This window comes from Leiobunum rupestre, chromosome 8 (assembly GCF_980474605.1).
Source record: "Leiobunum rupestre chromosome 8, qqLeiRupe1.1.hap1, whole genome shotgun sequence".
Lineage (NCBI taxonomy): Eukaryota > Metazoa > Arthropoda > Arachnida > Opiliones > Sclerosomatidae > Leiobunum > Leiobunum rupestre.
The window spans coordinates 34,847,790-34,863,299 of NC_143391.1; the positions used below are offsets into that span (position 1 = coordinate 34,847,790).

The 15,510-nt window shown below is 35.7% G+C and overlaps 1 protein-coding gene across 1 annotated transcript in view; it reads left to right on the forward strand.

The window, feature by feature from the left end:
- Positions 1-15,510, forward strand: part of LOC149933277 (midasin) — a 106,092-nt gene that overhangs the window by 13,554 nt on the left and 77,028 nt on the right. Inside the window, exons 6-15 of the mRNA XM_090156633.1 lie at positions 3,707-4,164; positions 4,251-4,481; positions 4,556-4,733; positions 5,540-5,804; positions 5,889-5,949; positions 6,256-6,370; positions 9,810-9,900; positions 10,523-10,787; positions 11,358-11,645; positions 12,706-13,065. Coding sequence (XP_090012759.1) covers positions 3,707-4,164; positions 4,251-4,481; positions 4,556-4,733; positions 5,540-5,804; positions 5,889-5,949; positions 6,256-6,370; positions 9,810-9,900; positions 10,523-10,787; positions 11,358-11,645; positions 12,706-13,065 — 2,312 coding nt within the window. The remainder of the gene's footprint in view (positions 1-3,706; positions 4,165-4,250; positions 4,482-4,555; positions 4,734-5,539; positions 5,805-5,888; positions 5,950-6,255; positions 6,371-9,809; positions 9,901-10,522; positions 10,788-11,357; positions 11,646-12,705; positions 13,066-15,510) is intronic.

The following is a 15,510-nucleotide window of genomic DNA, read 5'->3' on the forward strand; positions in this document are numbered from 1 at the left end:
GTATGAAGATTGCTTGAGACAGCTTCCAGGTGCTAGGTAAATGCCCTAGAGCAATACAAGCCCTGTAGATTCTCTGCAGCAGAGGGCATAGAATATCACTGCCCTCCTGTAAGAGGATAGGAAAAATCCCATCCGGTCCCGGGGACTTATAGGGTTTAAATGACTTTACAGCCCATATAAGTCTAGAATGCGTGACGACCTTATTTGCCACTGCCCAATGTTCCCTTTTGGTTCGATTGATCCTCTAAGGGCGAGTGCCATTGCCACCATTGCTGGTGAGCTTAGAGTCCGGAAAGTGTACATCTAGCATATGTGTCAAAGTATCCTTACCGGACGTGGAAAAACTACCATCTTTCAACTTAATGGTGTCAAGATGCTTAGTATTATCATGTGCCAGAATTTTCATTAATTTGGCTGTACTGGGAACATTGCTATGTTCTGAGACACATTCCTTTTTAGCTTATGGGTCACGTGTAGCTATGCTGTTAATTCTAAGGGTTTATGTGTAATAATAGGAAATAGTGTCATCATTAAATTGTATTACATAAATATAAAAACTCAGATTAAGGTTAAGCGGTGAATAGGTTTATTTGTTAGATTAGTAGGATTAAAAATTAATAATTAACATGTGGCATATTTCCAAGACAAAACAATATTAGATTATAAATCATAATTGATATACATATTGAAATTGGGTACCTATGTGCACAAGGTGAAATCGTAAAACTGGCTGGTCATACCCCAAATGAAAACGTTCGACTTACAGTTATTTATTTTGCGCGTGCTAGCTGATGAAAAAGATGAATGATGTCACTCTTGGATGGAATGCCAATTAATGAGTCAATTAGTGCTTGGTTTTAAAAGCATAACGAGGCGCGAGTTCAACTAGTTTTACGCGGTCGCGCATCTTCTATCTTCCAGTCAACTATTCAGGCAGAAAGAATCTGGAGACCATCGCTCGTTGTGGGCACAGAGAGAACTCTCTTCTTTTTTCCTCCAAAATCCAATGTGTCCTCTTTTCGTTCTCGAGTTGTTACATTGCGAAACCTCTTGGGGGAAACCCCAGTTGAATTTTTACCCTTATTGGTCAGCAACTGTTTCTTCGCGTTGTGAAACTATCCTTTCATTGTATCCATGCACTTTACCACCGCACTCATCGCGAGGGGGGTAAAATAACCAGCCAGAGAGTATTTCCCAGCCAGAATTTTATTTTAGGATTCCAGGAAAAAGTACGGTACCAAAAGATAATAGAACTGGTAAGTAGGTACCAAAACTGTTACAGTTCTCACAGAAGTCCCTCCACGAAGCCTTCTTGGCATTGCGGATAGACTTGTGGTAGGTGGTGAGGGTGCGTTTATAGGCATCCCAATCACCCCCCTTCTTTGCCCTATTGAAGAGCCTACGAGTTTCCTCCCAATCTTGTTGTTCCACTAAGGCACTAACCTTGGCCGGTTGGCAGGCTTTGCTGGACAATTGCGGTGATAGGAGTCGATAATGGACTGTTGAACACTTATCACCCTTAAGGAAGAAGCTTAAGTCTTCCCTGTAACCGGACCAATCTGTGCCCCTAGGGTTACGAATAGCGGTACAAGCCCATACAGGTTTGACCAGAATATTAAAGCAAATGTGTCTGTGATCCGACAAAGACGGTTCGTTAGACACATGCCAGTTCTTGATTTTATCTGCGACATTCTTCCCGTGCTTGGATCAAAGAGTATCTTGAAAAAACCCCTGTCCAAGCCGGTTTCAGCTCTAAAACCTGCTTCCCTGATGGCCTTAACTGACTCCATCCATCTGAAAAATCCAGAGGATGGCAGTCGGAACCTCAGACTTGTTGACTATCTTCCAGCATTGCGTATTCAACGCGCTGTTGAAAGTCTTGAGTATGCGTAGAAGGACATTAGCATCCTTCGTATACACATCCATAGTGTGGAAGGCGACCTTGAATGGTTTCGGCAGGTCTGTTACCTTCATTACTGAAAGTAATGACCCACCATGAACCAATTCCTTCTGGTCAAACTCCTTCCCCAACCACTCTGCAGTAGACACATCCTTACACAGGTAGTGTACTGCGCCTCCTTCCAGCTTAAAACTCCAGAATCGAGGTAGAGGGTCCCCCAAGGGTATCCCATCTATCCTCTCCAGAATCCTTCGCTGGATGGTGCCCATCTCTTCTTCAGAGATGGTCTTCATGGGATAGCCATCAATAGTGATGGCCATCTTTATAGAGTTTAAGGTCTCACTATAGGTCTGGTCGTGGACCTTAGGTCTGGTCGTGGACCTTAGGTCTGGTCGTGGACCTTAGGTCTGGTCGTGGACCTTAGGTCTGGTCGTGGACCTTAGGTCTGGTCGTGGACCTTAGGTCTGGTCGTGGACCTTAGGTCTGGTCGTGGACCTTAGGTCTGGTCGTGGACCTTAGGTCTGGTCGTGGACCTTAGGTCTGGTCGTGGACCTTAGGTCTGGTCGTGGACCTTAGGTCTGGTCGTGGACCTTAGGTCTGGTCGTGGACCTTAGGTCTGGTCGTGGACCTTAGGTCTGGTCGTGGACCTTAGGTCTGGTCGTGGACCTTAGACCTTTTGGAGACCTGAGACTGGGAGTCCGGAGTTTCCTCCCCCCTTGGTCTCTTGCCTTGCGTAGGAGGGGGGTCTTCCTTATTGGAGACCTCCCCTGACCTTTGCTTTTCACGGCGGCGTCGATTTCACTTTTGGTTTTTATTGAGGGACTCTTCCCCATCGATCCCTTGCTTCGCCAGCTGGGTCTTGCCAGTGGCAGACCCTTGAAGGCTAGGCCGGGTTCTATTCGGGGAGAGTCCCTCTAGCTTAAGGGTGGGTTCTTTCGAGCCCTCCCCCTGCTTTGGGTTGGGTCCTTTCGAACCCTCCCCCTGCTTTGGGTTGGGTCCTTTCGAACCCTCCCCCTGCTTTGGGGTGGGTCCTTTCGAACCCTCCCCCTGCTTTGGGTTGGGTCCTTCCGAATCCTCCCCCTGCTTGGGGTTAGGCCCTTTCGAATCCTCCCCTTGCTCAAGGCCGGGTTCTTTCGAACCCTTGCCCGGTTTTTGTTTTTTTTGTTTATTTTGTTGTGCATCCATTTTTGGTCCCACGAGAAAAGAGGAAAGTAGAAGGTCACCGCCCTTAATCCTCTGTCCGGGCGGAGGGCTAATTACAACAGGGTTTCGCCTGGTTCCCCGAGGGGATCGTTCATGATACCGTATTTACGCTTCCCCGGTACCATTCAGCCCTTGGCACGATACCTTACACCTTAGCTTAAGGAAGAAGCAGAGCCTTAGTTGGCCAGCATGGAGGGTTGCCCCTCCACCTGTTACTCCCTTCCACCACAAAGAGGTACAAGGTTACAGTTTATGGAAGGGCAACTGTATCTAACTTAATAAGAGTCGTTTTTTTTATCTTTACAGTAGAAGAGACTTCCGTTGTCAAATAATGTTTTAATTAAGGCCATATATAGTAATCTTATAATATTAATATCCATGCTTGATATTTCTACCGAAAACCCACGGTTATTGGTTAAGAATTAAAGGTCATAAAATTTGTTATGTTCTCCCTAATACTAATAGTTTTATTAAGAATGTCACCTTAATCACAAATTCAAATTGAACCTATCACAAGCCATGATTAGTAGATTTTTTTTGGTATTTCTACTAGTGACTCGTAGGATTTCATTGCATTAATTTTTGTATTGTATTGTTTTTTAGACTTCAGTTAGCAACTCATTTGTACTTGTGCCTTCATTAAGGCAATGTCTTAGAGATTTGTTGATGGCCATTAAATCGAACCAACCAATTTTAGTGGAAGGAATAGTTGGCTGTGGAAAAACATCTTTAGTGAATTTTGTAGCTGGTTTAATGGGAAGAAATAATTCATTGAATGGTGGACACATGGAAGTTGTGCAGCTTGGAGACCAAACTGATGCCAAACTATTGGTTGGTGTATACTGCTGTACAGATATTCCTGGAGAATTTGTGTGGAAACCTGGTCCTCTAACAAGAGCACTGATATCAGGAGGATGGCTGCTTTTAGAAGATATAAATTACGCATCAGTTGATGTTATTACTATGCTTTCATCTGTAGTTGAAAGTAGGTCTCTGAAAATACCTGGAATGATCAAACCTATAAAAGCAGCTTCAGGGTTCCAAATATTCGCTACTCAAAGGTAAGTCAGAGCAGTCTGCCCATTGCAATATTTTATTACAATTTCCTTCATTTTTCATAGCCATTTTTTTATTTTTGCTTTTAAAGATTCATTACTTCTGCTGATGGGGTTTTGCATAGTGCTTCTAGAGGCTGCCAACATTTATTAAGCAACAGTTGGACTCGAATATTTATTTCAAATATGTCAGAGGCGGAAATGATGGAAGCCATAAACACAAGATGGCCAAACTTAAGCAAAATTGCTGATAGAATAGTTAAAGTTTTTGAATCGGTTTCCAACATTCCTCAAGTTAAAGGAGAAAGGAAACTTTCTACAAGGTATGCTTTTGTTTGTGCCTTTCCACATTTAAAGCTAGATTTTGAATCTTAACATTTTTATAATTTTTGAACAGAGATCTTTTTAAATGGTGCACCAGATTAGCTGGGAATTTTTCATTACTATCCCAAGGTGGAGCACTCTCTGCATTTCTGCATGCCTTTGACTGTTTTTGTTCGTGTATTCAAGACCTAGAGACCAAGTTGAATTTAGCTGGAGAAATTGGAGCCCATTTAAATATTCCGAGAGAGAAGGTAATTTCATAAACAAATATTTAGCCAGAAATTATGTGCATTAATCGGTTGGGCTTAGTTAGGAGTAGGAACTCCCAATTTTCAAGGAAATATCCATTTCTGTAACTACGCATTAACTAAATACATAGTCTAAAAAAGTTAGCATACTTTTTTTTTAAACATTTTTTGATTGACTTACGATAAAATTTGAGGGATTAGAATTTTACCTAAAAAGATTAAAATTTCATTAAGTAATTATGCAGTGATGTACAAAATGTTTTCTTTGAAAATGAAATTAATATTGGTCGAAACAGGGCAGGGATATACAAAATGTATAATAATATGTATACATCATGAATGTATGTACTTCTACTTGAAGATAAATAATGTCAATATAATCTGCAGTTTCACCTGTTACAAGAAGGGTGGGGGGCGCTGGAAAACTTAAGGTGGCCAAAAGGATTCTCCGTTTTGTGTTGGATATCGGGCTTTTTAAGTCTTAAGGTTCGGGGTTGCACAATGGACCTCTGGTCGAAGTGCGCGAATGGGTCCTTAGCCCTTCACCCCTTTCACTAATAATAATAATAATAATAATAATAATAATAATAATAAGGTGGTCTGGGTTTACACAAACCCCAGTGTGTTTTAATGGGGAGGGGGAGATGTAAATTTGAAAAAACGCCGTTTTTTAAAGTAAAAAATGGTGTGAAAGGACATAAACAATTAATGTAATAATAGAGTGATTGATTGACTGATTCTCACAGGGAAAGTGAAAATTATTTTGATATATTTGATACAATTTCAAATGAACATTTTCCATTTTTTAGACCAATCATTTATGCTTAAGATCTAAACCAGATATAAAGTTACAAGGACTAGAAGTTGTTATTGGAAGAGTTACAATTCCTATTAAAAAATGTCAATCTGCTTCATTTCCAAAATCTTCCAAGATAATGTTTTCATTCACAAGACAAGCTTCTTCTGTTTTGGAAACTGTAGCCAGTGCCATTTTCTTCAATGAGCCAGTTTTACTAGTGGGGGAAACTGGTACAGGGAAAACATCCATCGTTCAGTACCTAGCTCATATTACTGGTAAATATTTCAAATTATTTTACCATAAAATGGTTTATGAGTTGTATTAATTTTGTTGGTGTTTCAATCTGTCTTTTACAATAGGCCAAAACCTATCAGTTATAAATATGAATCAACAAAGTGATAGTGCAGACTTGCTAGGAGGGTAAGTTTCATGGTATAAATAATAGTCCTGTTAAAATATACCCAAAGAAAAATCCAAATTTATCATGCATTCTATGAATAGTCAAACTACCTAGTTATGACACTGAGTAGGAAGATACAATAAAACGTTAAATAAAAACTTAACAACTAGTTTCGTTGCCCATTCCCTGCATTGTAACCCAGCCACCTGAATTAAAAATAAAACTTAACAAATTTTTGCTTGTTTACACTTGCACAATAATTCGTTAAGTTTTATTTATTTAAATGTAGATTGAAATTAAATGGTCATTATTGTTTTAACTTTTAGTTTCAAGCCTGTTGAATTCAAAATGATGGTAGCACCAATTCGTGAAGAATTTGAGGATCTATTTAATCAAACATTCTCTGCCAAAAAAAACAGCAAATTTCTAAAAAATATTATGGTAAGGTGATACTGGCTTCGATTGGGATGTGATAAGTATGTGCACAATTATAATTATAGCTGTGTCAGTCCTCTTTTTTGGATTTCAAATCGAGTACTAGTCCTAAAAAATTGGACTCACCAATAAAATAACAATATATTTGAGTCTGAACCCGAGTACTCGCACAGCCCTAATTACAACATGTGGAAAACCAGTTAAATCTCCTTTTTTGTTCAAAATTGCATTGAAGTATAGTGCTAGTTTAAAGCACTGCTCTCTCACAAACAGTAGGTAGTAATATCAAGGTTTAGCTTCCGCGTTCTTGTAGTGTACAAAATTTTAAGATAGGAGTTTGAAGGAAAATGCTACTAGTATGGGAAATAGCACTCTGATAACTCTATTTATTTACCTCTGATATTGTGTAATTAAATTTTAAAACTTAATTTCTAGTGATTTAAAATACCCGGGTATTTATAACGCAGGGTAAATACCTTGGTTACTTACCCGGGTAAATACCCAAAATACATAAATACCCAGGTGTTTATAAACACCTTTAATTTCTTTGTTAAATATTTTTTAATTTATTCAATTAAGAATATGGTAATTGAAAAACCCACAATCACATCAAGTTATTCTCATATTAAATATTAATTATGGTTTTTTTACTTTTTTTGCAAATTTTACATAGTAACATTACATATGAGATAACTATTAAATATTATTTATTCATTATCTGGATGATCACTTGAAAGTTCAGTCTCTGCTGCCCCTGGCTCTCCTCAGACTCCTCATCATGACTATTTTATTACCAGGCTTAACACTAACAGTAACATGAGCAATTAAGGATTTTATTCATTTCATGTGGGCCATTAAAACATTTCCTGATATACTTTGTCATTTTGTTGACATTAGAATGTTTGTATTCCTTACAGCAATATATATGAAAGCAACACCTTTATTTTTATCTTTGAATAACTCCCAGGCTAGAAATAAAATTGACTAATATAAAACTGCTTTTAAAAATGTAGTTTGCCCAAATTTCCCTACCTAATAAGCCCAAACCAAGCAAAAGATGTAGACAAGGAGGATAACAGATAGCTCCACTCGACCCGATACTAACTAACGCCCTAATCATAAAAACCCTAGTTTTGGGTATTTACCCGTGCATGGGGTAAATACCTATTTAAAAATACCCTACCCACTGGGTATTTACCCGACTTACATCACTATTAATTTCTCATGTCTTTATATATTTTAGGTTTAATTTTATGAATAGTAAGAGCAAATATGAAATGTATGCGGACTCTCATTGGTTTATAGATAATTATTGGATATAGAACCCAGGCCTCTTCAACTAACAAAAAAATTGGACCCCAAAGTGCGTTAATTTAGACTGCTCAAATCCAGGGATTAGCTGAGCTTAGCTATCAGAATGTGGATTTAAGAAACCTTTTTTTGTTCGTTGAAAATTTTGTGTGTTTTTCAAAAACTTGTTCTAGGTATTTAGTTCAAAATTGCTAATTTGGCCCCTTAATTCAAAAAGCTGGTATCTCATTACGCAATACTGTTTAAAATTATAGTAAATGATTGATAATTTTCAATCTAAATTTAATAGTTTTTGTTTAAATGATCGTTGAAATTCTTTCTAAAAACAAATACCAGTAAATTTACTTACTTTTGGCATAGTGTGATATTTGAACTGTCAAGAGCCCAATACTAGTTAGTTTAAAATGTTGTAAATCTGAAACATACTATGCTATCATTTATTAATATCACTGATGGCATCGAAAGTAAAATGTGTATGTGGAAATGAAGGATGTGATAAAAGGAAGAAAAGGAAGCTTAACACTTAGGTACTACAGCCAATGTGGGAGTGCAATGAAGAATATAGGTACAAAAATTGAGGATGACCTTATGAGATCCTGGCTGAGTTGCCTTTGAACATCGAACAACCCTCTTGTGGCAGTAGCTTTGATTTAAAATATCACTTTTCTTGTATAACCAAATTTAAACGTGAAATCCAAAAATGAAACAATCCGAGAAAAATTATGTGCGAAGACAAAATTTCTAATACAAAATCTCCTAATTATGGAGCCTACCCGTACGACGCTAAATATGTCAGGTAGAGTTTTGACGTCTAAAGTAATCGACCTTAGTGTATCGGATCATGATATGACTCTGATGATCAGGAAAAGGAGCTGCCCAAAGCTGATAAAAGAAATCAAAGAAATCAAGAATTTTAACAAGACACTACTTGCTCCACACCGCAAGAATTCACAGAAACACTGAATAATCACTTTGTCAATATGGTGGAAAACCTAGTAAAAGTTATCCCGAACACTGTTAGACAACTGACTGCAGGGGATGAAACTGAAATAATTAACCCTGTTAATGAAGGGCAAGGGCGTATTTAATGGGGGGGGGGGGGGATATTTTTTACTACCAAGCCAGCAAAAATGAACTTAAAAAATTGCAAATTCTACAAAACTCTACAGCTAGGATGATAACTCAGGCTAAAAAGAGATCGTCTGCTACAGAAGCTCGTACTAAGGCGGAAATAAAAACCCTTCATCAGCTGTATCGAATTTAGAACATGAAAAAAATCTTTTACGGTATCTATGCAAGCTGTATCATGCTAAGAATGAAAAGAGTCTTGAAGATTTTTGTTGGTAACTGATAATTTTCCCTTGATGAGAGGTGCCAGGAGGCCACATATATTGTGGGCTCATTACCTTAGCATGTCCAAACTGTCCCTTCCCTCAAGAGTTTGAATGGACAAAAAAAGGAAAAACTAACAGCTACAAAGCAATTATATTGTTTGACCTTCCGGTCCCAGAAGCCAGGAAATTGGGTGAATGTTGCTGAAGGAGCGGATGCCATGGAAATTGTTCTTGCTGCAGAAATGACTTGCAGTGCCCTGACGCTTGCTTACGTTAAGGGGTTTATACAAATTTTCCCAGAAATATTCAAAATAAATCAGTGATTCAGATTGACATTCAAAAATTTTATTTAACTAGTCTGTTTAGTCCATTGGCTAGGAGGCAAGAGATTAAATGAAATAGGATATGTGTAATTAATTTTTATGAATTTTTGGTTGAAATTTTAGACTTTCAAAATAATCATCCAGTTTGAAACAGATTTTTCTTATCAATTTGTAATTTTGCGTTAAAAGTGGGTACATTTAGAGAGTTACTAAACCTAAATTCATGTGGAATACAAAAAGCAAATCAAAGTAGGTAGGGGGAGAAATAAAGTTTACAGTCATCAGTGGCTGCCAGGTAGACATTCACTTGATATCACCTGTACGCAGATGATAGAGTTATGCTACTGTTTTATCTTAGTTATCTTTCTAATATATAGATGTCGCGGAGCAAAAATGACCTTGACTCACCAAACTTCACAGTCGTTTGTTTCACCTGCAGACTTTATTCCTCCATACTTATTTCTAAACTCTTTTTAGGATTGTTTCATCCTTGGAAGGTGGCCCGACCTAGTGGATTTAATGATTCATGTTCAAAAACAAGCTTTGTTATTTCTCAAATCTAAACCAAGTATGACTTTTAATTATTATTTCTTGACCATTTAAAATTTATCTAATAATTGTTTTTTTTTGTGATGGGAAGTAATAATCATTTCTGCTACTGATTTGATTGAAATTTTTTAATTTGATAACAAATCTTAAAACTTAAAAATTTTAAAACGCATGAAATCTTTGAAATTTCAAATCTCTTGAAATCCTGCTTAAAATCTTATGTCTTAAAGCACTTACTGGAAAATTACACCAAACATTAATGATTACCACTAGAGTTTTTTCTGTATCTATTTAATTAAAAAATTAATCATTTGTATTTGAGTAGATTTAGACTAGTTGCCTATGCAGCAGGCTTAATTCAAATCTGATAAATCTGAGGGTAATCATTTAAATATTGAACAATTTCTAACCATTTCTTATCATTAATTTTTTGACACTTTTCTTATTATGGCGCCAAGTACCAATCCCTTACTCCTCCAAAAATTAATATATTATTTCTAACCATTTCTTATCATTAATTTTTTGACACTTTTCTTATTATGGCGCCAAGTACCAATCCCTTACTCCTCCAAAAATTATTATATTATTTGTAAAAAGAATGACAGACTTACGCTTGTGTAATTTTAAATTGTTTAATACAGGCTTAGAAGATGCCTCTCCTAGGCATACCAGTGAAGAACTTCAAGTTAAATGGTCAGCTCTTGGCCAAAGGCTCAACAATTTGAGGCTTAAATTGAAACAAGTGGAAAAGTCATTGTTTTTTTCATTCATCCCTGGTTCTCTCATGAAGGCCATAAAGGAGGGCAATTGGATATTATTGGATGAAATTAACTTAGCTGAAACTGAGACATTAGAATGTTTAGGAAAGATTTTGGAAAATGATGTAATTAACGTTTTTGAGAGTGGGTAAGTGCATTTTAATTAACTATAATTAAAATAATAACTATGCCTGAATGTCATTTGTTTGGAATGGTTTAAGAATTTGTATGATATGATATAAGAATTTATCTTTCCCAATTTTTAGTTTTCGAGAAGCATTAAACAAATTATCAATTTTATTTTAAGGGGAATCATGAAAAATTTATAAACATACCCTTAGTTCTGTCTTCTACACTGGGAGGGCGTCTTACTTATATTACAAACAATAACCAACTAGGTTTAAATGCACTAAAATGGTGGTTTCCATTTCAGATTCAATCTGACTCATTGTAAACTTGCCTTCATTTCCTTTTTAAAATACATAGTGCTTTAATCTCGAGAGTTCTTCCAATATCTAACTTGACCTTGTCCATTACGTGCACAACTCCTAAATCCTAACTCAATATTTTTCAATGTTGCTTAACTCTAAAGTTCCTTCTGATTTTTTAAGTTGTTTCTGACAACGCATTTAAAAAAATAAATTAAAAAAAATTCAAGATAACTAAAAATAACTTTTTTAACTGAAATTCATGAAGGTTAAAATCTTTTATTCAACAGTGATGAAACTATCAAGAAACACCCAAATTTTCGTTTATTTGCTTGTATGAATCCAGCAACTGATGTTGGGAAAAAGGACCTTCCTGCTGGAATAAGAAATCGTTTCACTGAAATATACATGGAAGAATTGAATAACAGAGAAGATCTGTCCATTTTGTGTCGGGGATATTTGCGTGGTTTGAACTTGCCAAAAACTGTGTTAGAAGGGGTGGTAACCTTGTATCTTAATTTAAAACAAACCGCTAGTAAAAAGCTAACTGATGGAACTGGACATGCACCACATTACAGGTTGGTAATTTATCTCCTCATTTTAATTTTTGGCTTGTTGATAATGAACCAATTTCTTTTATTAATATCTTGTGATTATTGGTGGTTAGTTTGGAGTTGATTTAAAAAGTATAAAAAAGTCAAGTTTAGGTTTGGGGACAATTAGTTTCCAAGCAAGTTGTTATTTTAATGTACTTTTTGCATAGCATATTTATAAAACTATTCAAATTGTAGATAGTAACCCCAGTTAATTATTTTTCTCTGAAATATAACGTTCTATCTTGGTTTAGTCAGTTGTTATTAAGTCATTAGTGATCACGATGTGATGGGATTAAAAAAAGACTTTTATTCAAATACTGTAGCTCTTGATTGCGCAATTGCGAATGCCATGTACCATTACAGAACGTCTCATCTGGCTAGAAATCTATGAATCGCCCCCTAGTGAGTCAGAGCTAAGTCTCACATCTAACATAACTAGTTTGGCTAGTACATATATTGATGGAAAGCAGTTGTTCAATATCATACAAAATCTATCAAATGACACTATGAATCATATTGTACATCTGATTATTGATAAAAAAAATTTGTGAATTTTGATGATTAACACTATACCCCTTATAGCAACGACTTTCATGTTTAAAAATGTGTTTTTTTTTGTTGAATTTTAACATTTCAAACGCCATGTATACCTTTAGATAAAACTATTTTGCAATGTTTCCTGGATCATTCTAGCACCTACTATAGGTGAAAGCCTGATTACTTTTTAACTGGCTCTTATCTAATTTAAGATGTGGATTCGACATTGAACTACCATATTCCCAAATAGGTCTGATATAATTATTATAAAGGCAAGTAATATGTGAGCTGGTACTTCAGTTAAATTAGTACAAAGTGATGAAAGAATACCATTTTCATGACAATAAACATTAGTGAAACTTTGGATAGGTTTATGATACAATAAACCCCCCCCCCCCCCGCTTTAAAAAAAAAGTTGACCAAAAAAAAAGGTTGAGAATGGAAATTAAGGGATACTTGGTTTTCATCATATAATTTTTATTTATCTTTTCATTTATTGTTTTAGCTTGAGGACATTGTGCAGAGCATTAAATTATGCGTCTTCAAATCCTTGTCTAAATGTGCATCGCTCATTGTACGAGTCCTTCTGTCTAAGTTTTCTTACCCAGCTTGATAGGAAGTCTCATTCAGTTGTTGAGACTATGGTATCAATTAACATTTTGGGCAAGGAAAAACAATCGATTTTGAAACAAAAATTACCTGTGCCGACACATTTGACCAATGTCAAACCGTCCGCAACCTTCTGCAAAATTGAAGGATACTGGATTCGTAAGGGGTCAAATGACTCTCATTCTCCACCTAATTATATTCTCACTGCGACTATTAAAAGGAATATTTCTGATTTATCTCGAATTGTTTCAGCTATGTAAGTTTCTTAATATTAAAATTAACAGGAGTAAAAATGGTGAAGTAGTGATTGATTAGTGATTAGTGAGAGTTGGGGTGGTTGGGTTAGACCCAACCTAGCACTTTGACCAGAGGTCCATTGTGCAGCCCAAGCCATTTAAACATGAAAAAGGGCAGGCTCTGAAACAAAGTGCAAGATTTGCTTCGCCGAAATTTTGGAAGGATCGCTCGTTTCCAGCCTATGCATACCAAGATGCTCAAACCTTTGAGCCGCATAAGAATCACAGACACCAAGGAAGTGAAGTAAACATCTTGGGCGTGTTTACTTGAAAGGAAAATTTCTTACACAGTAACAAACAGTAATAATTTCAGTAACAAGTAGTGACACTGAAACTGTTAGGGCTAATAATAAATCTAAACTGATACATTGTACTTGATTTAAATAAAAATAATGGGTTTCTTTTTACTCATGAGGTGTATAGTTTGTAGATTTAAAATGTGTATCTGGGCTTACATACAAGTTGCTGTAAAATAAGATTAGTAAAAGGTTTAAAGTTAAGACTGGTAGCCATCGCAGACCAATAATGAAGTTAGTAAACAAATTAACTCTTGCTCAGCTGTTGCAACTATTCAACTGACAACAGGGTAATTATTTCTGAAATCGACAGGGTTTGTTGCTCGATAGTAGTGGATTTCAACCAAACTTTTTTTGTGGGTTTATATAGCACTCGTATGGAAATGTATGAAGCACGCGGGCCCTAATTAAAAAATTTCAAAAGTTATGAATTTTTCAAATTTGACTTTTTTGAATAGATTTTGCGCATGGTCTTCATATTATATTGAATATCTCAATTGGTATTGGTTTTTTAAATACGAAATTTGGTATCCCAGGCTAAAAGGACCATCTAAAGTCGATATTGAGGTCAATTTTTTTATAATGTTATAGTTTTTGCAATATGAGCTCATTAGGGGGGTAGTACTTGATGTTTGATTCGGAAAAAGGGTCAACTGGAAATTCATTAAATATTTTAGCTAAAAGCCTACTTATAGAGAGAAAATATACGTTAAAATAAAATTGGTGGTATCTCGATTATTAAGGTCAAAATAATTTTTTGAAATTTTTAAGTTTTATTCATTTTCACACAAAATATTGCTAATAAATTAAACACAAGGTAGGACTTATCATTTATTTACACAAAAAGGGTGTGCTCCAAAATTGATGAAATTTTACGATAATCTTCAAAAGCTGACATCGATTTACATGCAGAAAAAATTAAAACCCGAATGGAGAAGGCTAAAACTGTTCAAGGAACCCGTGGCCATCACTCTTTCATTCCAATTAGTAAAACAGAACAAAAAATATCACGTCTCTCTGGCGATTAATTCCGTGTTATAGTTCAGGTTTCCGATGAAATCTTCGAATCAGATGTACGACCAGACTTCCTCCCTGGGCAGTATGTCGCGACTACTTTAGACGATAAGTTATATTTTGGGTTAATTCTGGAAACAAATGAAGAATACGAAGAGTCCCTGGTAAAAAATTTTCAGAGTTCCTATTTTTGGCCAAATAGAAAAGACGAACACTATATTCCAAAGGGTCAAATTCTGTGCGAGGTTAAACGTCCAACGTGCCCTAGGGGAACACACTATTATTTTGATGAAGAATGTTTGAAGAAAGTCTTATCGGTTTTCTCAAAATAGAAAAAAAAAACTTTAGTTTTTTACCATCTTAAAAGAATATTTATTGAATGTATTATTTCACCTTTAATAATTTTTCAGTAATTTTTATTTCACCTCCACAAAATTTTTCGGTAAGCAATATACGTGCGCCAAGATGTTTAATATAAAATTTCATCAATGTTGGAGCACACCCTTTTTGTGTAAATAAATGACAAGTCCTACCTTGTGTTTAATTTATTAGCAATATTTTGTGTGAAAATGAATAAACCTTAAAATTTCAAAAAAATTATTTTGACCTTAATAATTGAGATACCATCAATTTTATTTTAACGTATATTTTCTCTCTATAAGTAGGCTTTTAGCTAAAATATTTAATGAATTTCCAGTTGACCCTTTTTTCCGAATCAAACATCAAGTACTACCCCCCTAATGAGCTCATATTGCAAAAACTATAACATTATAAAAAAATTTACCGCAATATCGACTTTAGATGGTCCTTTTAGCCTGGGATACCAAATTTCGTATTTAAAATACCAATTGAGATATTCAATATAATATGAAGACAGTGCGCAAAATCTATTCAAAAAAGTCAAATTTGAAAAATTCATAACTTTTGAAATTTTTCAATTAGGGCCCGCGTGCTTCATACATTTCCATATGAGTGCTATATAAACCAACAAAAAAAGTTTGGTTGAAATCCGCCACTATCAAGCAACAAACCCTGTCGATTTCAGAAATAATTACCCAACAGACTTACCAATTTCGGACTTTATGAGCAGATAGG